Source organism: Channa argus, chromosome 16, assembly GCF_033026475.1.
Source record: "Channa argus isolate prfri chromosome 16, Channa argus male v1.0, whole genome shotgun sequence".
Lineage (NCBI taxonomy): Eukaryota > Metazoa > Chordata > Actinopteri > Anabantiformes > Channidae > Channa > Channa argus.
In genome coordinates, this window is record NC_090212.1 from 20,437,786 (window position 1) to 20,464,595 (window position 26,810).

At 42.0% G+C, this 26,810-nt stretch overlaps 3 protein-coding genes across 16 annotated transcripts in view; 2 read left to right on the forward strand and 1 right to left on the reverse strand.

Annotated features, from left to right (window-relative positions):
* Positions 1-245: 245 nt before the first annotated feature.
* Positions 246-14,276, reverse strand: bag5 (BCL2 associated athanogene 5). Of its 5 annotated transcripts, none has more exons than XM_067479052.1 (3): positions 14,245-14,276; positions 6,598-7,491; positions 246-4,886 (listed from the first exon to the last, which is right to left on the reverse strand). In XM_067479052.1, exons 1-3 carry the CDS (start codon positions 14,259-14,261, stop codon positions 4,346-4,348), a joined length of 1,452 nt encoding a protein of 483 aa, XP_067335153.1. In that variant the 5' UTR covers positions 14,262-14,276; the 3' UTR covers positions 246-4,345. The 5 variants fall into 5 exon arrangements, with proteins under 5 accessions (XP_067335153.1, XP_067335154.1, XP_067335155.1 ...); XM_067479053.1 differs by lacking the exon at positions 14,245-14,276 and adding an exon at positions 11,756-11,907; XM_067479054.1 differs by lacking the exon at positions 14,245-14,276 and adding an exon at positions 11,699-11,722.
* coa8 (cytochrome c oxidase assembly factor 8) lies at positions 12,948-17,677 on the forward strand. Its single transcript, XM_067479057.1, has 5 exons — positions 12,948-13,254; positions 15,090-15,287; positions 16,206-16,269; positions 16,447-16,537; positions 17,463-17,677. The coding sequence occupies exons 1-5, from the start codon at positions 13,096-13,098 to the stop codon at positions 17,581-17,583; spliced, it is 633 nt and encodes a 210-aa protein (XP_067335158.1). The 5' UTR covers positions 12,948-13,095; the 3' UTR covers positions 17,584-17,677.
* A 1,377-nt stretch (positions 17,678-19,054) lies between these two features.
* The window catches only part of klc1a (kinesin light chain 1a), a 41,738-nt gene continuing 33,982 nt past the window's right edge, over positions 19,055-26,810 (forward strand). For 2 of the 10 annotated variants that reach the window (XM_067479044.1, XM_067479049.1), the window contains exons 1-3: positions 19,055-19,577; positions 24,892-25,159; positions 26,260-26,490. In XM_067479044.1, coding sequence (XP_067335145.1) covers positions 24,893-25,159; positions 26,260-26,490 — 498 coding nt within the window. In that variant the 5' untranslated portion in view covers positions 19,055-19,577; position 24,892. Of the gene's footprint in view, positions 19,578-20,075; positions 20,385-22,820; positions 23,025-24,891; positions 25,160-26,259; positions 26,491-26,810 lie in introns of those variants that run through there. The other 8 variants (XM_067479043.1, XM_067479040.1, XM_067479046.1 and 5 more) reach the window with 7 other exon arrangements.

The window sequence follows — 26,810 nt, forward strand, 5'->3', positions numbered from 1 at the left end:
TAACACACTATAATGGGTTTCTATGTTCTCCTGTTAATCAACTGGTGCTGGTACATCATCAGCAAAGTAGAAACTCTAATTAATGTGTTTGTGTGAATAAGTTACCCTGTTTCTCCAAATACTTGGCCGTGCTGTTGTGCTATGTGGCACCATTAACATACACTAATTACAGAAACGCTGTATCCACAACAAATCAGCAACTGTTCCTTATATTTTAGGAGTGTTTGATTAAAACTCCAGAGAAGTTTTTAAAGTTTATATCTTTGGTAGAAACCAGTGAGCTGAGAGCCACAAACAGAGGAAAGGCAAAGTATTCAGAAGTGGTGTAACACATGGTTGGTTGGTTGGTTGGTTGTTTAGTTTCTTCCCCCTGTGATTTGAGGACAGTGGAGCTTTTTCTCAACCTGACTTCCACACGAACATTCAAACACATGCAAGATCACTGAATCTGGAAATACTTTAAGTTCTCAGCCGGTTAGCCTTTTTATTTTAGACATATAAAAAGCATTTCCCGTTTAAGTGCACAGCAAACATAAGAATATTTGGGTAAATAGCAAAGCCACAAAACTGGACAAATGCAACTAAATGAGTGTTTCTAGAGCTGCAACAACTATCTCTCAACCCAAAAAACTAGACTCTGCTAATGGTTTGAAATCATGTAACATTCTCTCGTTTCAGTTTATTTTTTTTTTTAGATGCAACTGTTTTCTAGCTTCCTTGGGCTTCTCTCATGATGAGCTCTTTATGCTGGTGTTTTGTAGGATTCATCCATTAAAAGCAAAACACAGCGCACTTCTCTTTTCCACCTACCAAACCTTTTCAGCCTGAAAACATGTAGTAAATGGGAGCGGAGTACTTGGAGGTTCTGACGGAACGTGTGGTTAGCAGGGTGGCGTCTTTTTATTTTGACACGCTTGCTTGGACACCGTGCTCCTCTGTAGCTCGCGGCGTGTGGACGCCAGCAAGGGAGAAACAATAATGTAGTGTTTATCTAGCAAAACAAGAGATTTGAGGACGTCAGCCAAGTGGCGTAAACACTTGTAGCTATTTTCTGATATTTTTGACCAAAGCATGATGAGGTTATCAATTACAATTATACTGTAATTATGTGAAAGTCAAACTGATATGTAAATGTAATGGGACAAGGGTCCGTTTACAGAGACCACAATTTTAGACGGGTGATATTTGGGAACAGATTGCTGCCCCACAATTCACAAACAAAACCTTCACTCCAGCAAAAAAAAGGATGTTTTACCTCACTGCCTTTCTCCCATTGTACTTATGAGCCAGAGTATTAATCTGTGTGGTTGCCAGAAAACCCACTCATTAAGGCGCCACTAATACTGGGGGGTAAAAAAAGAAGCAGCTTCCAGACACTTCTAAGACAATGAGACAGAATAAAGTCACTTCTCTTCATACAGTGTAAAACATCTGATAAATATTCAAACAGGTGCTTAAAAAGGAAGCAATGTACAGAAAAGCAGCGTATTATATTGACTAAATGTACATTTTTATAGAATACTGCATATAAAAAAAGAGCAAGTGAACTTAAGGTGTGTTCGGGTTGGTTTGGTCTGAGAGAGAGCATAAGGTTCCCTGTGAGAAAGCATCTGTTGCAACAACAGCCGGGCGGCCTTCAAAAATGTTTGATGAACACTGTTTAATCTAATTTTCTCCCGTGTGAGTCAGCTCCATCCCCAGGAGGCCGGGCTGTAGGTTTCGTGCCAGAAAAAGCTTCCAAGAGCAGCTTAATGCAGATGAACGGGGTCTGTGGAAGTTCGCCGAAACGTGTTTTTTTTTTTTTTTTTCCGTTTTCAAACAAGCAGTTACACACGGGACCACGTTTCGCTTCAAACCACGGGAGTAACTTGTTGCTCAGAAACTAACAAGATATTTGACCCTTAGGTGTGAGTTCACACTGCAAACGTCAAGAGAACAGGCAGACTCCACTGCCAGCCAACATTCACGATACCAACACGAGAAACCAATAAGAGCTGAACAAATCTTCCTCCCGTTGATAAAACAGCCTCACCTCAAAAGTTCATTAAGTACTTTTGGAAACGATCTCTCGGGTGATTTTGATCTTGTCAGCAGATTCTCTCGTAGCTGTTACCAACACTAACTCTTAAGGGAAATACTTTTTACCTGCTACATGCTCGACTCTTTTCACCGGCTGCCAGAAAACCAAAAACCGAGCTAAAACACTACAGAGGACGGGGACAGATCACTGAAGTCGTCACTGCAAGTGACCTTTTGTTTACACGTCTTTTGATCCATTGTTATAAAAAAAAAGAATCCAATAAATCACTCGCATGTCCTGCAATTTCTGTTGTTCACAATCTTTAGGACTGAAAAATTGGAACTCAAATATTTTGCAGTCTGCTTGAAATTCTTCTCAGACAAATATTCAGTTTAAATGCTACACAATAAATTCTACTGTGTATGTTTGAAAGCTCCAAAACCGCTACTTAAATGACATGTTATTATTTCATCAGCTATGGCTGTCAGGGTCAAGAACGAGCTTTGAAGTTCTCTTTAACAATTCTGCTATTGTTGCTTTCTCGGTGACGGCTGTTTGCAATGTGAAAACACAAAGTCACTCATTGCTGTCAATCTGAGTTACCGCTAATTATTGACCAGACCACAACCCTTAGCAGGGACTTTATACTGACTGGGAAAAGCCTCAACTTCAGACAAGTAGTGCAAGTTTCCCGGGGGCGATAATGGCCAAGGTGCTCTCCATAAACACATTCAGGGCTTTAGTTTCCTCATTGTTATGCATTGATACGTTTGCATTTCTTTTTCAGTCGGCCGCACTTCAAGGCTGCATTTACACAAACCCGCTCAAAGGGAAGAGTGAAAATAAAGGCACAAGAGATTTGGACTTCTCTTTCAGTCTTTTCCTTCCCTCTCGCCGTCTCCAGCAGCTACAAGTTTCTAAAAGGCTCTGTCGACTGCGATCACCATCATTACTCTCTACTGCACAGGACACCACTGTCGGCCCTGTGTGCTTCAGCCTTGACGTGTCGATCCAGTGAATATCACCGCCTCTACCTCCCTTTCCTTTTCCTCTCAGGGGACCTCTTACGGTCTTTCGTCAGTAGAAAGCAGTGGGTGGAGACAAAAATCGAAAGCAGCAGCAAAACTTCGCCTCCTCCCGCTCTGAATTCATACACGACCCATTTATGGCCCAACACGATCACACAAAGTCACAACAAACATTGAAAACATATTACAGACTAGCAGCTACACAAGCTGAGAAACTATAACTTCTGTCTTTTCGTTTCCTAAAAACTTTAAGGATGCTTCTTTCTTTGTCGCTGGAGCGGTTGCCCACAACAGCTGTGGTTTTGCTGGACTTTGGGGAGTTTGTCAGTCATAAGGACTTAAGATACCAGACACAGACCAAATGCTGAGGAGATAAACGGGGTCACGCGGGAGTGGAGAGTGACCTTACATCAATAATGCAGACTCCCACTGTTCTGTCTCTTAATTCATCCATTTAAACGCACAGTGCCTGGATGCAGGACCAGCCGATATTAGCTTCCGCTCTGCTTCTAGTTTTTCATCTTTGCTTCTAAAATGCTCCCAAATCTTTCTCAACTAAGTGTAAGAGCACATTTAATTAATTTTCCTTTTAACGTTTGTTCCACTTCTTTGCCAAAAGGAAACAGATCACATTTTATTTTTATACAAACTGCAGCAAAGGGAAAAAAAACAAAACAAAACCCTACAATCATTTTAATTTTTGCATAATTTCTTTTTACATTTTAACACCTAAGAAACTACACAGAACCCAACAGGGATCACAATCCGGACCGAGCCCTGCTCTCACGGTAGCATTGGACCACTGACCCTAATTAGGTCACGGTATCTAACACTTGCATTCGCTGTTCTCATTAGTCAGGGAAGCCACCGCAAAGCAATCATTACACTATCAAGTGCAGTCTGGAAGATGCCACCGATGTTGTATCTGGCATTATTTAGGGTTTTGGCAGCAGGCTTCAACAACCACACACACCAAATGTGACGACGACGACGACTCACTTACGCACATGGGAGCTTTTGAAAAAGAAAATGTTCAGAAACCAAACACACAAAATAAAAGGGTTTTTTGCACATAAGGAATTCTGTGTCACTGACTTCTCAGCACTGCTACGGACAAAGAGATGAAAGAAAAGCGCTGCTGCTGTGCATTCTGGGGATTTGAGTCATTATTTACAGCCCGTGGAATGACAACGTAACAGTGTTTTATTTACACACATTATCGGCTCCTTTAAATCCTGCAGTGACGTCCCGTCAGGCGTCCCCACCTTTCAGCGTGGCTCCATGTGTTTTTATTGAATCAGTACTCCCACTCGTCTGTCTTCATGTCCAGGTAGTTCAGAATGTTCTGGGCAAACTTCACGGCTTGCTTTCGAGCCACTTTGGTTGTCTCGTCACCCTGTGGGTCCACTGCATCCAGCGCCAGCAGCTGTTTGGTCAGCAGCTCCTCTAGCATCATGTAGCTCTTGTCGGCCCGCTTGCCATCGAAGCCCAGCACTTGGGCCTGGAGATCCGACAGACTCCCCAGTACCATCCAAACGGCCCGGTGTGACGGGTGCTCGTTGGGACCTGGCTGGCGGTGGGCTAGAGCCTCACAGAGGTCCAAGAAGGTGATAACAGCCTGGACCTCCACCACAGCGCGGCGGCGGGCCTCTCTGATGCAAGGGTTCTTGGCAGTGTCCACCTGGTCTAGGTGCATGAGGAGGCTCTGCAGATCTGCTTTAGGTCTGAAGCTGAGATCGCCCATTGCACAGTGTCGCAGGATTCCCTCCCGCAGGTGGGAGACGTGAGCTCGCACGGCTTCAATCTCACGGATGGAATTGTTCTGTGCCAAGTCGTACCTGAAACAACAGGGTATAGTAAGTTCTGTATTTCATAATAATAAGACAATTGAGCGACAGGCATCTCATAATTTCTACCTGCTCTCAGCTGTGTATGTGAAGTAGAGCTGCAGATGCAAATCTGTTCATAATACAGTTGGATATGCATGTGGCAAGAAGATCTACTCATGATGAAAACCTCTGACAGTAACATGTATTTGGCTAAGCAAAGTCAAAAAGTAAAACGGCTTCACAAGCACATGGGACTGGATCAAGGACGTTTGTCTGGCAGATGTACAGACAATGAACGGATGCACAGGTGTTGTTGCAAACATTTCACACGAGCACAAGTTTTAGGGCTGCACACAGACGCATGCAGAGTCAGCCCAGGCCCTTAAAGACTCGGGCAGGTGACAAAGTTTACATTGCAAATTTTCCTTGCGGGCAGGGAAAACATGAAACGGCCTCAAGTCTCACATGACTGATAGAATCATGTTTAATTTAAAGAATTGAAGCTACAATAGGAAACCTGAGCTGGCACTAACCTCAGATATCAATCCAATCTTCTCTCCCTCTCCCTGCTTCCCTATGCTCTTCTACAATCTGCTGCTCTCTGCTCTGTTCTGCACAGCTCTTTAGGTTTTAGTCATCAAGTTACAATAAATTACATGTGCAAAACTCACCTATCAAGCTAAATTTCTGAAACTGGGCAAGTGTTGTTTAAAAATATTCTACAAGCAGATGGCACCGAAGAATTAAAAAGATACAGAAAAGGTTGCTGTGGCAAATGATTAGTCTGTGGTCGCTCTCAAACTGAACCTAAACCTGATCTTAATCCATCTGATTAAATCAAACAAATGCTGTTTCATTCAGCTAGCTGTTACAATACCCACACAACTGATTATTCATACATATTTTCTCAGTGTTTTTTATCTTGCTTGCTTTACCCCAAAATTAGATACCTGTGGGTATAAACAAAGTTTAAAATGAATTGGGAAAACTATTATTGACAACACAGTATAATTTCACAACAATATGTTATGACTATCACCCATCCTCAGGTACTTGGCAAACTATATATATAAACTAATATCTAAATGTGTGGCACTTTCTTGCATTAAAAAAAAAAAGCGTTGCAGTGTGGCGATTCAAAGCACCAGCTGTGCCAAGCTCAGGCATCTGAAAGTGGTGGAGCGGAGGAGGAGAAGCAGCTCCAACACACTGGAGCCACCTAGAGAATCACAATTAGTAGAAGAAATATGATGCCAAAATAAAGGTTACAAGCTGAGTAATGTCAGTGTAAGAGTGTCCTGTATTCAAGGATCCACCTCTTCCTCCAAGATCTCTGTGACATCCTGCCCTAATGAGTTTCATTTTGAATTTTATTTTAGGCAGGAAGCATTTTTTATTATTATTTTTTTTATTCTGGCTGTTCTGATGGGAAAAGCAAGTAAACATTAAAATTCTAAAGCAAAAAGGCATTAATGCATTTCAGTAAGAGGTTTTCATTTTCTGGGGTTTGTGGTGCACACTTCATGAAACAAACATGATCAAACGTGCATTTTTATTGTAATGATTCTGTGCTGGAGTCTGCTGTTCTACAAATTCACAGACAGTGTACTAACAACTTTTAAAGCAAAGTTACAAAAGTATAAATGTGATTATTTACTGGAGTTTTTGAAGTGCTGGGTGATCTCTAGTTAATATGCACAGCTACATTCTTTATGCCTACCTGCGCGTGTCCTCTCCCTCCCCCTCCAGGTCCAGATGTTTCAGCAGCCCGTTTATTTCCTCCACGACCTGTTTTCTGTAATTCCGGATCGCTGCATTCCCAGAAACATCCAGCGCATCCAGCTCCACCTGCATCTCCGTCAGGATTCGTGACAGGTGGGCGCAACTGTCCCTCCCACTTAGGCCCATCAGCAGAGCCACCAGCTGACTTCGGGCCACGCTCACCTTCACCATCACCTGGTTGATGCAGTGCACAGCCTCATGGGTGTCTCCAGACAGAGGCAGGGAGAGCATCTGCTGCTGTGTGCGCCCCTCGAGCACGTCTTGTACAGCACACAGCCGTGTCAGTGCCCGGTAGCGTGCCTTGCGGAGCGGCACCCTCCCTTCGGTTTTGACCTGCGTTAGCCGCAGCACGAGCTTCTGCAGTGCATCCACCAGCTCATCGTTTATTTCAGCTACTCCACCGGCACGTTGAGGCGCCACCACATACTCCTCCACCAGCCGCCGAGCCTCATTGCTGAGGTCCTCGATGGCGAGACGAGAAGGATGGGTGGCGTTCTCTTCCAGGTATCGCAGGAGGCCCTCCACCTCCTGTGCTGCCCTTTTACGTGCGCCCTGCAGATCTGGTTTGCCCTCTGTGTCCACCTGGTCTACGTCCAGCAGCAGCCGTGTCAGCTCACGCTCCAGACGCTTGTAGTCACGGTCGTTCTGCAGACCACTGAAGGTGCAGACCTGACTCCCCAGAGAGGCCACCTCCTTCTGGACCTCGTACAGCCGCATCATGGCAGGGTGTTGCAGATTATATGGCTGCTGCTGCTCCATTGGATGTTGTTGCTGCTGCTGTGGGCCGCCATGGTCCATCCTCTTCCCACCATCAAAGGGCTTCCCAAACAGGCTGGAAGGCAGCATCAAAAGGAAAATCAGAACAATAGGCAACAAATAAGAGCGCGAGAAACTGAGCCTCAGTGGAGCTAACATTTTTGTCCGTGCCAGGGTGGTTACATTACGTCAAGTTTTGTTCCGTTCTTTTTCCACAGGCCTCCCAGCTAATGCTGGGTTCCTGCCAAAATGGCTGACAAGGGGGAACACCCAGTACCCATCTCCACCAACTCCAGAGGGTCAAATGTAATACATAAAATGTGGCTGGTATCACAGTGTTGGCACGTGGAAGAAAAGGTAAGATTTGTGTCATTATTTCTTCACATTCCTAAAACACACAAAGTTCTTCGTACAAAATTCTTTGTAACATAACTTATTGACACAGTCTAAAATGCTGTTTAGAAGCACTGGAGATGATTGGTCTCTAGCACACACACACACACACACACACACACACACACACACACAAACCTTTAATTTGCAGCTGTCATGTTCAGCATGTCACAAATCCAGTCAAGGGGCTAAAGAGTCCTAACACATGAAAATAATCCATCTTATGTGTCAGTAATCTCTACTCCTGTGCTGCCAGTGGCAAATTTGCTACCGGTCTCCAGCAGCTGAGTCTGCAATGAACCATTTTTTTGCAGGTTCATTTTGCCGCCTATTTTTGCTGCTTCTGGGACCTGGACATTTCGAATAAAGGTTTATCTTATCTGAAAAAGTGTGCTTTTAGCATGTGTATGGTGAGAGACTCCAACCTATACTGGATTTTCTTAGGCTGAATAATACATATAGCATATCTCTGTAAATAGAACATAAAAACACATCAACAACACATGGCTGATATGAATTATTTAAAGACCTGTGACCTATATATAATGAATGGAAGTTCAAAAAATACATTTGTCAGTGCTCCTTGAAGGACATCAGATGGCCAACAGATGTGCCAATACTGATTTATCTCCAAAAGCTAATTCTCAATTAACATCCAGGCTAATCAAAAAAGTGAAGGCGTAACAGTTGAAAATCTTGACAGTGATATTTTATTATGCTGCTGTTGGTAATTTCTTATCTTTAATACCAGCAAAACTACGTTTAGGTTTGTTTCTCAAAGACTAAATGGTAATAAGTCTAATATTATTTTTTTTGCATCTCATAGTTGGTGTTCTAATGTTTCTATCTAGTCATTTGTAGCTCTTTTTGCATATATATCATCTATTATCTGTTGCCATTTTGGGTCCATGTGGCACACTTTGCTTCTCTTTGTCCTTTTGCACCTTGTTGTAGCAGTTTTGTGTGCATTAATTTCCAGTCGGCTTGCATCTTTCTAGTTGTTTGCGTCTAACTGTTTCAAATCTATTTTTAGTTCACATCTCTATGTTGTTGTTTTGCTTATAATTTTAGTAATCGTATGACTATTGAAGGTGTGAGGTGTCTCTTTGTAGTCTTGTTCCATAGTCTGTAGTTTTGTGTATGTATGTTAATTTTACACCTTTTTGTAGTTTGTATTACTTACTATGCCATTTTGTATATGAAACATAACACTGGCAGACTGCTGTTGTATTCATAGATGATCTGGCTTATAGATTTTTACAATAACAATCTTTTCTCACAATTTTGTCAAGTACATCAAGGACTAGAAAATGGCCACTTGAATATTAATCTGTCTATTCAGCATCGCTGTATATTAGGGTGCATCATTCTGCACGTACAGTGCAGTTAAATAACCTGTTTGAGATGTTACACCAGCAAGAGGAGCCTATTTAGACCTTGACCTATTTTGTTGAGTCTGGTCTTACTTGTTATTGGACATAACTTCAAAATCAATCAAATGACAACCCAGAACAAAATAGGAATAACTCCCACATAATCTATTCGTGTGAAATTATCTCCTTACAATTGGGCATGAAAATGAAATGAGGTTAACCTACATTTAGTCTCGACAAGAACAACACCCACATGACAACCATTCAAAGTATTGGTGTTCCTTTTCATCAGGCTCGTTGGCTGACATGATGGCGATAGCGCTCTAATCCAAAGTGAAAGGATCGTGCCTGCCGATCAAGCTTTAAATACCGAAGTGAACGTTAATATAGCCGACCAGCAACACCTAAAATATCAACCTGTCACTTGCAAGAAAGACAGTCAAACGGCCTCATGTAGTGTGGCACAAGTGCTCTGAGCTGTGAAAGAGACACTTCTTGTAAAAAAGGCCACTGGCAAAATGTTACATTTTAGGATTAATGCTTAAATTATTTTTTTGAGCCAAAACATTGCTGATTCCAACAGTTGGATTAGATTTGGTTGGCAAGACTTAACAGTCTGATGAACCTGGGGGCATCCCTACTTCTAACTAAACTCTGACTTGGCAACAATAAAATTATTCAGAGTCACCTCAAACTAAGGCTCTGGCCTACATACCCCCGTCACCTTGGGCTCCTGGGTCTGTGCCCAATAGGCCACAGCAATCGATCAGCATACAAACCTCTAGTCAACGGAATTAAGAAAATGTTCAGCATTAAAACGGTTCTACTTTGGATTTAAGATAAAAAAAACTGTTCCTGAGGCAATTCTTCCCATCATTTCCCAACAAACTCATCCCTCATCAAAGTGAACTTTCCATATCTACAGGGTGAACAGTAATGCATGGGATTAAGATAAGGACTGGATCTGAGTTATTGCAACAGAACATGGCTCTGGGGGGAGGTTGCACCATGAGACAGGCTGTCATTATAAGCTGAGGTGCCTGCGAGCATGATGTGATTGTTGCATGTGAATGCTGCAGCCCACAAAATGATGTTTTGTTATTCAAAGCATCACGAACACATATTAGAATAAATAGGATTATGTATCAGCCTTAAAGCAGCTGAAGTACTTTTATGTAAGAGGGCGATGGGATGGGCATTTCCAGAATAGTAGTAGTTGAATGTAAGCGGGGCCAGATCGTACAAATCTCAGTATTTATTGAGGTAATCTGAACAAAATCCACTCCGGAAACCGTGTCCCTTAGTTAGATCCAGAAAAGACAAGAAAAAGGGGCAGACTCCAGGCTGATGTGAAGGGTCCTAAAGCTAAGAATAGCTTTGCTAGTAACAATCAGTCTTCCCTCCCATGAGTCACACAGCATGAGGGCTAACTGAGCTGCAGGTAACTAGCATACCCTGCTTAAAATCCTCCCCAAGTCGTTCATGCACTTTTCCCTGCTCCAGGCTGCAGGCACCGGTCCTGCACGGATTGGCGCATTATGTCACCGTGGAAAATCCTGTTTGGCCAGCTGGCTCTGTGGGAAAATGCCGATTACCACAGCTGGAGCCGAACCCCCAAATGCTTCCTCACTAGACCCAGATCGCACAAACACCTCGCTGCCTCTCCAGGAGCTGTCATGTGCATCCTCACACACATGAACAGAACCAGCGTCAACACACAGCAGCGTTCGCGGCGGCACCGCTTCTCACCTTTTTAAAACTCCGAACACATTCGCGCACATTTTTACGGATGTCTGTTTCCATCAGCCAAAGCAGGGCGGTTCGTGGAGGACAGTGGCATCCAAAGAGATAATCCCCAAATCAGAGAGGGAGAGAGAGAGAGATGTCGATGGAGGCGATGATAACGTTGCTCTGGTCAGCTTCAGCACCGAACGGCTGACTGACGGACTGATGCGGTCGGGCTGGTGTCGCCCCTCCCACAGACTATCTGAGGGGCTCCCTCCACAGAGCCTCGCCTTGAAAACAGCTTAATTTAAAATAAGACACGTTAATGAAGCGTAAACGAAATTTGAATGGACATTTTAGATCCGAAAAAGAAACAACTGAGCCCAGATTCCACGTACGCTGCTCCGCGGAGGCTATTGTGTGCTTCAAGCTAACGTTAGCCTACCGATGATCACCTGACTCTGCCCCACCTTGGCCATATAACGAGCTTTTTTAACCTTAAAATGTCATCAATACGTCTGTCTCTTTATCGGTGTAACTCTTACCTGCATAACCACCGTACAGCCATTTGAAGTGTTGCGGAAAAGCACGCGCCTCCTCCTAATAAAGCTAAACATTAGCTTACCTAGCACCTTCTAGTAGTTACTTTGTTGCTCACAAGTCTGAACTAACACGGAGTTCGTCATTGCTTAAAAACTGTAGAATGGAATGAAATGTGTCTGCCTTTTTCAACTGTACAAATAAGATGCACTAATGTATGTTTAATAAACATACGATAGAATCACAACGTACCTAGAAAAAACATATAAACCAGTTATCTGGCAGGTGATCGACCTAATCAGTTTTTACCAAAGTGTAAGTTTTGGTCGTCCAACATCGGGTGCGCTTCATTTTTCATGCCGCCGTACCCGTCTGTGTCGTCGGCGCAAGGAGCGGGAAACCAGTAGGAGAACCCTATCGCTACAGCCACACGCTTGCGGATTTTTTTCCCCACAATTCAAAGTGGATTAAGAAATGGCAAGTAGAATGAAGGAGCGTGCCGATGAGGTCATCGGTGACGTCACATAACTATCTTTGAAGTGTTTGCCTCTGAAGTTTGCCTACTCAGGATCATTTTTTGGATAATATTTGGCGCCTGGCTGACTGATGTACAGTGATGCCTAGTGAAAACAAATTAATATTTGTATTCAGTTATTCAACAATATTACGCTTTGCCCTGCACAAATTGGCTTACTGAGTAATTTGAGTCCTCTACTGAGTCATTATGAAAAACATGATTCCAACCTGTGTTCTAATAATTTCATCTGTATCTACTCTACTGCAACAACCTGCTGTTAAGATATTTCTTTTGCCTTATATGAAATATTGCTACTTGTTTATAAAAAAACTAATAGGCCTGATTAGCTTATGCATTAGCATTATGCAGCTCCACAGGAGTTTTAAATATTACCCACTTACTACTAATGTTCATAATTGGAAATTATGAATATGTAGTTCATTATAATGCATTAATGCCAACTTGAAGGAGATGAGTAGTAAAGTGTGATGAATAGGCCTATTATAGCATTAATCTTTATATATAGGTTGTAATGGAAACTAACTGAATATATTTACTTGAGTACTGTGGCCTATTCGTGTACAGGTTTAACTAATTTCTACTTATCGTGAGTATTTCCATTTTATGTTACTTTATAATTATATATATATTTATAACTAAATTTCAGAGATAATGTATGAGGTAGTTAAAGTGAGCTCCACAATAGTCAGTAATTAGTAATATAATAACAGTAATATTGTTTACATAAAGAGTGTACTTGTATATGTCCTTGTTTTTCGAACTGTCTATTTTTGTATTGTAACCTAATTAATAAGGGGCTGTTAATAATAACGGAATAGTGGTATTGTGGCATTTCTACTTATACACTATTAATACGTCACAGTATTATTCAGTAAGGATCTGCGAACGTTTTCCGTCTGCAAACACCGCCCGACGGGCTCAATCCGAGCTTCTTCTGTTGTAGTTTTGGAGCGCTACCGGAATCACGTGACAGGACTGCCGTTTCGTGCACGGAAGGTCACAACACCAACTCGATGATGGAGCGAAGCGTGGACTAAGTTAGCAGCCTGCGCTCGTTGCTGCCATGTTTACTAGTTTCATTTAAAACGCCGTGTGGTTTCGTTTAAATAAAATGCCTTCCCCCAAAGCGGCGGCGGCAGCGGGATGTTTAACATGGAGGATTTTCTCTCCTTCCTCCCTCTACGCTCCTCTGTGCCGACACAGCTTAACAGCAGGCAACGTTCGACTCTGCAGCTCCAAACAGGCAACGCAGCAAGACACAATATTAAAGGTGTGAGCTGTAAATCTTAATATTTGCAGAGGCAGAAAAAATACACCCTTACAACACATTCCCCAGTTAATTGTTGGACTTACAGGTTATGTTATGTCATGTCAGCCCCTCGACGGCCTAACAGCTGCTTTTTGTGTTTTGGCTCTAAAGTGTTGCCATGTTACTGTTGCTGGTGTGATTGCCGTATTTTCATTGTGCATTCAGAAGCACAGGACAGTTTTACATCCAGTGTAGCAATATCTAAAACAAACTACATTAAATGATAACTTCATAATTACAAGTTGTGCATTAAAAGGTCACATTGAAGTAGAAATAACTAAACGAACTGTAATCAATAAAATATGTAGAAGTATTAAATGTAGATCTAAGCAGCTCCCTGTAGACCAACACAGTCAAATTAAGTAGCGACAAACTGATCAGGAAAATGGTATAAATGCATTTCTAAAGATGTTCCCAGATGTCCCCCCCCCCCCCTTTCCCAGAGTCTTCTTTCAGGGCAGGACTGACCAGACAATAAGGACCTTTGTCAGGGAGGTGATCAGGAAACCAATAATTACTCTAACGGAGCTTCAGCAGTTCTTTGCAGAGTTTGGAGAACCTGACAGAAGCACAATCATCTCAGTAACAGTCCATCAGTCAGACGTTTATCGTAGACTGGTCAGACTGAAACCACAGGCTGTTTGGAGTCCAGCAACATTTAAAGGACTCGGACGGCATGAAAACTGAGGTTCCCTGGTTTGATCACTAAAATTAAGAAATTAATTTAACAATTTATTTATCGATGTATAAGTAAGGAATAAAACATTTTGATAAATGTGCCAAAAATATTCAAAACATATTTCCACTTTGTCATAATGGGTCAGCTTGATGGTCAGAAATAGCAAATGGTATCAGTTTAAAATATGAAGGTGTCTGAATTCTTTCTGAAGCAACTCTTCCATTTATTTATTTGTCGTATTGACTGAACCCCTGTGTTACGGGTGGACCCACCGGTTGTTTTGGAGCATGTTCACTTCCTCGCTGCTCTTCCCATCGTCCAGGCTGGTTACAAATGATAAGCAGACGGCAGCAGGTCAGCTGCTTTTCAACCCACGTGATGATTCTGTGTCTGCGTGTGCAAACTTTCACTGCCTACTCAACTATTTTATTGTAACGTTACTCCTTGAATGATACAGTTTTCCTGAGTGATACCCTGCTCTTCATTCTTTAGGAAACTTTCCCTTCAAAACCCGACCTTAACATCGTGTTGTTGTATTTAAGGAGATGTTGTGAAGCAGAGATACAAGCCTAAAATAGAAATTGAAGTATTAATAAAATACTTTAACCCTAAGTTCTTACAGTTTGCTGCATAATAAGAGAGAGATAAGTTATCTGTCATACGTTTCCCTGTTGATCATTGTGACTGACTTGTACAAAACCTTTTTTGACTAAAGTAGATTTAATTGTTTGAACATGTTTTATGCTGCCAATCAAACAAGAAACGTATGTTTTTTTAAAACGTCTAATGTAATTTGATAAGATAAACCTTTATTCGTCCCACAGTGGGTAAATTTCCATGTTACAGCCGCAAAACATGCAAATGTGAGGCAATAATTGATGTATTTTATTAGTCTGTCACTTCAGGCTCCAATATTTGCATGTTCTTTTTCCTGTTCTTCTATTTATTTGCGTAAATCACTTAGAATTTCCTTGTCTTTACACCCTGTTGTTTCAGCCCTAATTTCAGCTGTTAAAGTGCTATTTCTGTACTCGCAAGAACAACATCAAAAAGCTTAACTCACAGATGATAATCAGAGAGAAAGTACCGAGGTGTTTTACACTGTTGTTTTTTCTAGAGCTCTACCTTCAGACCGGCTGCCAGCTCAACGCATGACTGGATCGGCCCTCCAAACCCTCTGTCTAACCTGCGGCCCATCATTTACCACATCCCAGAGAACGAGTCCGAGCTGGAGAAACTGCTGAGACACCAGAGGCAGGAGACCGAGGACTGGAACCATGAGTTCTGGACCAAACAGAACATCAGCTTCAACAAGGTAAAACGCCTGTGCTGTTAGAAAATAAATCTTAAGTTCAGTTCAACATGCTGTTAACCACTACAGGGAGCGAAGAGTTCAGGGAATCGCGATAGTGAGGCATAGTCAATACAAAGTCACGTTTATTGAGAGAATTCCTCTGGTGCACAGACGTGATGTTTCAAACATATTTCCTCATTATCGTTCCCCTCATATCTTCAGCAGGAGAAACTAAGACACAAAGACAAAATGTTAGTGAAGTAGCTATGGATGCAGTCAAGGGAATTGAGACTGGCCCAGTGACTGAGGCATCTTACCTTCAACCAGGTGAACTGGAGCAAACCCCCCCCCCCCCCAAGTCAGCAAACTAACCTCAGAGCTTCTTCTCATGCAGCTGACCTTTAACCTCTGGCCTCCCAGCAGAGCATTACTGTAACTGAATATTTTGCACCGATGCGGGAAAGTTCCTGTTCTCGCCAGCAGAGAGCAGCAACACTTTGGTTTAACATGTGCCAGGAACCTTCACTTGTGCAAAATATGTTTGAAACATTCCATTCATTCTGTTGTATTATGTTCAGTGACTTATGTTAAAAACTCAAATAATGAATGGACATTGGTTGCTACTTAAATGTTTGACAGTTGAAGGTCTACACTGCCTAAATAATAGCATAAGAGGTGGTTTTCTGTGGTTGTTGCTGTTGCCAAGAAATATATTGATTTTTGGTAAATTGAGAATGCCGTCACTTTCGTTGAGTTCAAGACTGGCCTGATGCACTTAAAACTTCCAAGTTCTTAATCATTCACATAATCATAGGCTATGACTTCCCTTCTGTAGTGTCACATGTGTTTCCACATTGTTAAAATGAGCAAGAGAAAGAGGTATCAAGTTTTGTAGAATCTAAAAGAAACATAAACTGATGATCTTTATGCTCTCTGCAGGAAAAAAACGCTTTTATCATCTCACAACTAAAGGCAAAAGGCTTAAGTCTGCGTGATGAGCAAGGTGAGGATTCGTTAATACAATCAAACTCCTGCGTAATGTCTTTCTGCATCCAGAATGGATTTTGTATCGGAGTGTCATTTTTCTTTGTCAGACGGCTGAATCAAAAGCACGTTAAACATTTTATATGTTTGCCATGGAGACACTTCTTCTAATGAGCCTCTCCTCTTTCACCCTCAGGGCGCCGGCGGTCCCTCAACAGCGAAGAAATGGCTGTGTTTTACAAACACTTCCTGGACAAACACAGAATCCGACATGTTAATTATAACAAGTGAGTTGTTTGGCAGACGGGTGTCTCCCATGGGGCTGCTGCTGCTGGGTGTGAGGGGGGGGGGAGCGTCCCCCTCCACAGGAGCTGTGGGCTGTCACTGACTGTTAGAAACAAACAAACCACCTCGTACGTAAACAACAGAAACCTTCACAGCAGCCTGTGAGTCATGTTGTATGGATTAGCATTGCAAAGCAGCTGATTGGTTTTAAGGTTAGTGAATCCTCCATGAAGGAGGAAAACTTTGCTGCCCACACACTTGTGCAAAGGCTTTTATTCCAGATTTACTCTCTCAGCTCTTAATTTTCTACTAGCTTGTGGTTTTCTTCTTCCTCCACTTTATTGGTGCATTGCAGCATTTTGTCCCTATGTCTCTATTCCCTCATACAGCCAAATGAAATAGTGATGCCACGTAGGGAGGGGGGCCGACGTTGAATTTGCACTGCTTTTGGCATCAGGCAACGAAATGGGGGATACCACTGCTTAGAATGGAGCATCACATGACTGATTGAAACAACAACAACAAAAGCCCTTGTCTGAAAGGGTGAAAGTCCTATAAAAGCCCACGAACCCAATCTACTTCCTGACAAAGTGTCTGAAAAAGAGTCTAAATAGTGCATGAGGGTCCTACGTTCACTACTGCTCCTAAACCGTAGGGTGAATCTTGGACCTCGAGATTTGCCAACTCCTGACTTCATGTCTTTGGCTGAGAGGCTCACGCTCTTATTCCAACCCATGCTGTAAATTTGAATCTAAATTTGAGTAATATCAATACAAACAAGAACAAAACAATGATTTATGTTATATTACTTAACAATGAGTGTTTATTATTATTATTTTCCTTAGATGTTTTGTTTTAACCTTAATAATAATTTCCTAGTTTTGTAACAGGTTTCTCTCTTTCTTTCTTTTTTTTTTATAAATCCAGGGAATGGTACCGAAGAAACTTCACCATCACTTTGCTCATGGCTCGCGTGATGCTCAACAACATGTGGAGGACTGTCACTGACAGAAAAGACAGCAGGAAGCACAGAACTCCCACCACCTGATAATATTTACACACTTACATATTGAAGTGTTTGCATTCATTTTTAGTGTGTTTAAATTGTCCGAATTAAAAATCTACTCTCATATCTGATTAGAGATTTGTCTCTTTTCAGTCTTTCATTTATTAGCACTCCAAGCACAAGTGGTGCAGTAAACCCTGTTGTTTTTACTCAGATTTATATTTTCTATTATATCTAATGTGGGGTTAATTTAGTCAAATCCCCTTAGCTCCCTCACTGCCTATGTGGTAATGCACCATCTTTTGACTCCATTTATTAAGTTTGCAATAGATACATTATTGAAAAGTAGTCTTATATCATAAGTAGATTGCCATCAGCAGGGCGTTCACCAGAAACATCAATTAAATAAATAATCTATTAAGCCTGTTACCACAAAACCCACAGCAGCTCAGACAGGTTTCCTACCTTTTTCAGGATGAGTTGAGACATTCACTGGAGGTGCCTGAACTTGCATATATGGTATGAGCAGGAGACTGAAACAAAACCTTTTTTAAAAAATGTAGTAAAATTTTCATGTACTAGTAGACAATTGGACAAACCACAGAATAGGACACTGTTGTTACTCAACGGTTTACTGTATAACCGACTTGTGTGTGTGTGTGTGTGTGTTGGTTATTACAGCTGTTTAGTCTGATATTTTGGGTCAGAGGTGTTTGGAGGGGCCTCTGCTCTGTTGGCCCCCCAAAAGTGAATAAAGTATGTTCACGTGGAAGTGAATGACAACATCAATGGCCCCATCAATTTCAATTCAGCAGATGGGCACCTATGGAGATAGAAGAGGATCCTGGTGACAGATTGGACCTTTGGACGTCATGGATCAGCGTTGCTTTGGCATTATATGTTTAAGAAGCTGTCATTAATTATTCTAAACAAACTTTTACAAAGTTGGGAGTTCATCACACACACTTTCTCAAACTGTGTTGGTAAAATAAAGGTGCCAAGCTGCAGCACCCTGGTTAACTTTAGGAATTTGCAGCAGGGAAATGGAAACAATAAAGGGTGTAAATGTTCGACATTACACAGTAAATACAGGTTCAATTGTAAAGACGTTTGCTTTTAGGGCGGGCAGTTGGCTTCATTGTGCACATTTGTGCTGTGATGTAAGAAGTACTCGGTCTCACGTCCTTGAAATGCTTCTCAAGTGATGTGCACGAATATAAATTACTCAACTGCATATCATGCATTATTGAATAATTAATATGATTCAAATTAAAAAGCCATTTAAGGATCCCTCTCTGTCAATGCACTATATGTCAAGGGTCGCTTTATTAATACGTTAATAAATAATTTACTAAGTCTTCACAGATGAATTCTAAAGGCATTAAAGATTATAGAGGCTACTGAATATAGATCAATGTAGAACCCAGCCCCGCTAATAAACAGCCAGCTTGTGTGGTACAACTCTGCCAATGCAAGCTGCATCGCAGGAACTTCTTGTTTTTGCAGTTCAAGTATTGCATTAGATAAATCTGACGGCTCCACTCGCACCACAGCTTCCCCTTTAATCCGGGCAGGGCTGACATCATTACGGAGGAAGAGTGGGGGGCGCCGGGTAACGCCATTTTCACAGGCGGCCAGTCACTCATCCAGCCAGTGGACCAGCGAACTGTCATCTCTGTGGGCGACTAGTCAACTTTTTTCGATTCAGTCCCCTGAAGCTGCTCTCGTTGTGTTGGTTGAACGGAGCAGTTCTCGTCCGCAATGGATCCGCAAGAATAGGCGCCTTTCAGGAGCGGTTCCGTCTAAAGCCAGTGTTTTGACAGATGGGTGGTTAGCTATGTAGCTAGCTGGTCATCGTTAACGGCGTTGATGCGGTGAAGCTCCGCGGGCAAAACCGCTTTTTGTACGTGTATCAGCAAACGCAGTGGGCTAAAGGAACAACGCCTCCATTAAAGAAGACGGGATTTAAACGGGAAAGAGACGAGGAAACGAACCTTACAGTCCGGCTACACTGGCAACGGATGTCCCATAGAACGGTAAGAATGGCTCCGTCTGTTTCTTGGAACCGGTCATTAGCCTACAGAATTTTAAGAACCTTCTGCAGTTATCAGGCCTTTCTGTGAGTGTCATCCTGTCAAGCCGCAAGCATTTAAAACGCCAAACTATACATCGGTCATTTGGACACGCGTGTTTCCAACAAACAGGCCACTTGTTTGTGTGGTAGACTTGTGTGTTTACGTTAACGCAGGAATTAGACGCCCCGTGCACGTTAACGTTAGCGCGGTGTCACAGGAATGCATCGGCCAACTGGTTCCACTGGTTAATCCGTCTGAAAAGCGAGTTACCTGAGACAAAGCAACAAGTTCTGTAGTGGTAAAGACACGACTGGAACATCTGTGCCAACGCGGTGGCAGGCTGCACTTGTCGGGTCACTGCAGCGCCCTGAAATCTCGGTGTGTGTGTGTGTGTGTGATGCCCTCATACATTGATATTCACAGCGGGGCGAGGGCTGTGAAAGCTGCATGTGTTAAGTACGCAGCTTCAGGGGAACAGTGGATCTCATTGTAGGACTCACAGCTGGGAAACCACAGAGACTAAGAGGTGTCCGTGAATATTTAAAGACGGAGGCTGCACGCAAACGCAATCCGCTGACTCGAACCTGCGCGACATCACCGTTGTGTTTGCATTGCTCTGCAGTATTTAGTGTTTAAAGCGCCCACAGGAATTCACGACACATGACAACCTCCATGTCTCCGTCCCCAGGCTAAGACAACTGGGGCAGATTGTTGTTGGCTCAGGGGATCCCGGAGGACGGTGTCGACGCTGTGCACTTCTTCGTGCTGGTGGGAAATGATAGTTAATGTGTTGTTTCAGCAGGTTTGGTTGTAATGCTGCAGTTTGGCTCGAGAAGCGCTAAAAAAAAGCTTTGCAGCTGCGAAATGCACTGCAACGTTACTTATGTTCTACTATAATATGGGCAAATGCTCCTTTTGATTTGTGGAATAATTATTGTTCTGTCCAACCAACAGAAGAACGAAATGCACGACTTTTAAAAATCATAAGACAAAAGTAAAGCAGGATATCTAACGGTGCGTGTGCAGCTAACGCTTATATGTCTGGTTCATGAAATTTTAGGAAGAAGTGAAAAACAAGTTAAAAAAAAAAACACAGGTCTTCAGGGCGCAGCAGTATCACAGCATCTTACTACAGTGATTCAAATGATAAGTATCTGTTGCTCAAGGCTCAGTCATGGAAATAAAACGTAACTGGTCGCTCTTGTCATGTGAACGCGTACCGTTTATTAGATGACACATAGTTTAATGCAGCAGGCTGAGGCTAATTAATATTCACAAGGTTAGGCTGTAAATTTAGAATAACGTGTCTGATATCCACCAATCCTACTGTTGAAGGCCAAATCTGTTATTAACACCAGCCATGCTTGTCATTTCCTTGGCTTCGGCTACGTTTGGTAATTCTTTTCCTGGTCTCTGAAGCTACTACCTGACATTATTCATTAGTGATGGCTTGATAATTGACTATTTTTGTGCATGAAAGTAACTCATGTAGACAACAAAAGTGGCTACAATCACCATTTTTGCATCAACAGTAAATCATATGACTACTTTAACTTGAAAGTTACCAAAAAAAAAAGAGAGAAGCAAAACCGAGAGTGAATACTGAACTTACATTTGTCAGGTGACCAGCGAGATGATTGCTAATGTTGCTCTGTATCTGCAGCCATTCGCAGAATACCATCAAAAGTTCTCCACATCAAATTGGACAATGATAAAACAATAAGAGTAACAATAGGCCCATGTGGGTAAAACACGTAGCACAACTGCTGGATGATGTTGGGCAGGCGTAGCTCCGTTGCTTGAGCAATGAACCACAGGGTCAGTGATTTGCCTCCCGGTTTCTCCAGGCTACATGTTGATGTTTCCTTGATGTGCATACGCTGTGAAAGAATTTAAATTTCCTATTTAGCTTGTCAAATTATCTGTCTTCTTCAATTTTACCACAGCTCTTATCATCTTATGACATAACGACGCCTAAACCATCCTTATGCATCAAGCCCAGAGCGAGCACCCACTGTTTCTCTTCACTGTTCCACTTCTTTTGTCCCAAACATAACCCACACCCTCCTCCATACCTTCCCTACTATCTTTTTGTTTTTTTCAACCTTCCTATCAACTCGTATTAATACATTAATCTGCTTATATGTGGAGCTGCAGTTTCCCTCAGGCGCACAGTTTCAAGCCAGCTATTTCCATTTCAAAAGTGAACATCAGAAGTAGTTTTGTCTGCCACTTGCTGTGGTGCTTTGGGCTCTAAGAGTAATCTAAAGCTAGAAATAAAAGCTTGTTGGAACAGAACAGGAATAAAAAGGCCTGTGCTGTCACTTTCACTTCTGTATTACACTAAGTGCAGTGACTGTTCTTTATAGTTTGGGATGTTTTACTTGTTAAAGATTGATCTTGCGCCGTGTTAGTGTATAAGTACTCACCTTTTATTAATACTTACAGCTTTGCCCTTCATGCTTGTTTTTTCAAAAGGTGGCTTTATTTTAGTACTCAATTCATTTTGGGGAATATGTATTTTCCCCCCTAGTGGCTATTTTTCAGCCGATTTATTGCTGCAAAGGAATAAATCAGCTGTCAGCTCTTTTTGACATTTCACAAAACGAGGGGATGCTAACGTTTGCACCCAAATGCAGTTGTGTGGCCGCTACATGTAGAAATGTGTTTATGTGGTTGCGGTCAAATTTTAACTCTGTTGTGAATGTTAAAGCAAAAAACATACAAAAAAAAACAATCAAATTCTAACTTGTGAATATTTCTAAGTAGTTGATTATCGTTAGGTTTTGGAAAATTCAAAAAAATGTTTGCAGACATCACCATGAACTGTACAATGTGCTTTAGACAAAGACAAGTTGATATATTATTTTCCCCAAAAATGAATCTTCAGATCATTGTTACTTAGTCCAAAAATGTTATTGTAGGGCTAAAACCTTAAGTTAATTGATTCAATGTCAGTTGGTCCCAGACTGAATTGTAATTTATAAGTAATTTATTCTGATCTTAAATTCAAGAAGCAAATGCATCATAAACACAAACAGGCACCATACTTGTTTTATTGACCTTTCGCCTACAGTACAATAACAGTTTAGCACCTCAGTAGAATTTTCTTTCTCAATTATTCCACAAAAATGTCCCCGTGCTGCACAGCTCTGCTCACCTTGGGCTGCTGTTTTCCATCTTCTCCAGCACACAGCGTCATCTTCCTGCACTGCTGCCAGCTGATAGGCTGCGTGCCGGTTGCTGAGTCACATGGAGCGATCCCGGCTATAGCCCTTCCTCCAGTGCATCGTCTGCTCAGGGCCGTGTTGAGCTGCTTCTTGTTTTTCCACACATACACTGAAATCTGAGGAAGTTCAGGACAACTCTGCTGTCTCCACCTCGTGCCATAGCAGCTTTTACACTGAGGTTGGGAAGTTCATTCAACTTATTGTACAATCACGGCATCATAGATATGATTAATGTTGAGTCAGTCACACCCAAAAGTTTACTCCGCCAAAAATATGGAAATCTAACTTCTTTCAGTGTCTCTGCAGTTATCCAGTTGAGAAAGAGTTTGCAGTTTCCCTTTAGTTTGCTTGCATAGATGTAATAAGCGGCTCGACACAAGTGCTGCCGAAGCGCTCAGTCCTAATCCTCTTAAGTGTGTGAATGCTTTGAATACAAAGTGAAGAAAGTCGGGGTGGAGCGCGTGAAGAAGACGTTGAGGGACAGTGTCAGAAGAAGCCGTATTAGGCTGTGGTGTTAAGCTAAAGTGTGTTGTCATCTGTTTTACCTACTGAACCAAATAATGAACTTCCTGATGATTATGGGAGCAATTTAAAACATGGACACAAATGCTCGAGGTGTGTAACTGCAGTGTCTAAATATGTTGTACTTCCACTGTCTCGTATTGTCCTACTAGCATTTATAAATCCACAGATTTGGATTATTATTATGTAGGATGAAGAAAATCAAAAATGTGCACATTTGAGAAGCTAGAAACATCAAATCTGTTTCTGTTTTCTACCATTTTTCTTTTCGAGCTTCGCTGTCTGACAGTCCTCAGCTTGCTCACACAGTATCTGTTGTTATTTGTAAAGCACACAGAGCCCACAAGCCTCAGATCTGGATTTGAACTGTCAGCAGGCAGTGGCTTTCGTTTTAAACTTTTCATTGCAGCTTAACAAAAGTCCCTCTTTATCTTAAAGTATCTTAGATGGTGAATCCTCAGTCTGTTTAGCTTTTTTTTGCAGCACAATATGCTGAGCTTTTCAGAAGGGAACTAACTCGCTCAAAGGCACTTTGAGTGTTGCAGGAAAGAGAAGTGTGAGCATTTCTTAATAATTCCCCCAAAGTGAACCACCCACTCTCCTGAACTGGGGACCGTCCAGTCCGAGACACAAGGTCTTTTTGTTTAATCCTAATGTGTTTCTCACTCTGAGCTTACTGTAGTATTGGTCATAAAGGGAGACGCATGCCTTAAAGGTTTTTAACTGGATTAAGATCAGAAAAGATTTGCCACTTTGAATGAAACCTCTTAAAGTTTTGTGTCCTCTCATTAAGAATATGTCTTCATTAGTCAGTATGCTAGACATATCTGGTGATCCCTTGTTTGTTCACACAAAGTAATTTTTTCGGATTTCTGGCAGCCCTTGATATGAAATATTTATAGGCTTTCCAGTAGGAAACATTAACTCTGAATAAACCTTTGTTTCAAAGATCAGTGACTTTCGGCTTGTCCCTTCAGGGGTCGCCACAGCAGAATGTGTTCCGCATGTTGAGCCTTTCTTGCCGCAACCCTTCCATTTTATCCCAGCTCGGGACCTTGGTGGCGGGGCCTCACCTGATTGGTTGGGTTTCGATCCCGCAGCTTTCTGCATCCCAACTCGATGTTCTACCCACTGAACCACTGGCCCCCGCAGAATAAACCTTTGTTTGCTGCTTTGTTAAATGTCAGGACTAAATAAGCACAGAAGTCATAAGACAAGTGCGTCCCGGCCAGCTCTTCCCTCAGCCACGGGTTCTCCTGGCAGAGCCGATGTACTAATGTAACAAAGTTCTTTAGAATCTTCAGAGGAAGACGTATTGCTTTTAGTTTCTCACGCTTAAGAACATTTTTGAACCCACTACATTTATCAGGGCCTGATGTTTGTACTCTTACACATTATGAGGACCGATTTTTGTTTAGCCTTTTTACTGAGTTGTATAAATGTATACAAAATGCCACACTAAAAAAGGATTTCTGCGCCATGCTGACTTCGAACTAATCCTTTCCTTGTCGTAAAATCTGTAGGATGCGTGAGGACATGTCCACCATGGTGTGCGTGAAGGAGGAGGAGGACCCTGGGGAGAAGCTCTCCCAGGATGAGATCATCTCCCGGACTAAGCAGGTAATCCAGGGGTTGGAGGCCTTGAAGCAGGAGCACCACTCAATCTTGGAGGGCTTGCTGGGCACGCTGCGGTGCTTGAAGCAGGACGAGGAGGGCGTCCTGGTGGAGGAGAAGTCCCACATGATCCGCAAGTCCCTGGAGATGCTGGAGCTTGGGCTGAGCGAAGCACAGGTATGGGATGTTCTTAGAATAACACATCTGGGCTAGATTGAACCACTTTTAACGTCTGTGTGTTCTATACAGAGTATTTTTGCTAGTTTATATTAAATATTTTGACATAACATGGGGGATTTTTCTTCAGTTTTATAAGTTCTGTTAGATAACGTTACCCCAGACATGAAGTGGTTATGGGTTCAGGTACAACTAAAACAAGCGCTAATGTGAGACACTTAACTCGTCCACTGTGCTCTACCCAGCTCTCTCTGGCTTCATTTCATTTTGTACGATTTAACACAGTCTGCACAGCTCTTCAGGTAGTTACAGTTATCAAACGAAACTATGAGACTTAAAAGTCAAGCAGAAGTTGTCACTCTGAGTGTTGGAGCATATTTCTGTGCTCCAACACTATGTGAAAAAGGTTCCACACTGTAATTTAAGACAACAATCCTGCTAATGTGCAGTGGCCTTTGATTGACAGCAGCTTGCATTGATAACAGATCAGGGAGACAAAGTATGGACACAAATTCCACTTTGACATTGTTTTAATTCAGTCTAGTTTGTACACAGTGCTGCTTTGGTCTTGTTTCTTTTGAGGGCCTTTTTTTTTCAAGCTTTCTTTTTTTTAAGGATAACAAAATGAAAATGAATTAATATTATTATTAAGTAATGTACAGATTGTTTTTTTTTTTTAATATATATATATTTAGTGATAAAACGTTTATATAAAATGCTTCTTACAACTTTAGAGCATTTTTTCTTCGTCCAAAAGCAGCTCCAGTTGTGTTTTTCTTAACTGTAATAAAGTTGGGTATTGGACAAACAAAAGAATTACCAAAATCCTGTTGTTGTGCAGAGAAGAGTGAGAATATTGGGTCTGGAAATTAACTAACATATTGGCAAAGTAACTGTTGGTTGTGTCATTGCTTAGTTGGCAAACACTGGCTTGGATGTCACTTATGAGTCACTGTTGATGCTTTAGCCTCTCATCTCCATCTTTCAGCCTGCTTTGGCTAATAAATATAAAATACACTGCATGTCAACTGTGAAGACTCTTTTTTGCGTTACTGGACTTTGATGCTAGTGTTTAAAGAAAGCCCCTCTTCTTTGTCTAGGTAATGATGGCACTGTCAAGCCACTTGAGCTCAGTGGAATCAGAGAAACAGAAGTTGCGAGCTCAGGTACGTCGGCTCTGCCAGGAGAACCAGTGGCTGAGGGACGAGCTGGCCGGGACGCAGCAGAAACTGCAGAAGAGCGAGCAGAGCGTGGCTCAGCTGGAGGAGGAGAAGAAGCACCTAGAGTTCATGAATCAGTTGAAGAAGTACGATGAGGACTTGTCGCCAACTGTAAGTGCTTAGTTCAGGCTTCTAAAACAGGGAAGCAGCAATCATTTCATCATTGTGGACGGGGTTAAAGGCTTTATGAAGCAGACCAGTTATCAGCCTTGAAACAACCAATCTACTTTCTTTTTCGGCATCATTGTAAAACTTCAATGATAGGAAGTTATATAAAAAATATAACTTAAAAAAAAAGAGAAGACCAGTATTGGTATAGTCTTCCATATATCAGCATATTCAGAGTTGTGTTATTAGTGTTAACGTCGTCGGACAATAACCCAGACTCATCTTATCATTCATAACTGTTGGGGAATATAATGAATAATGAC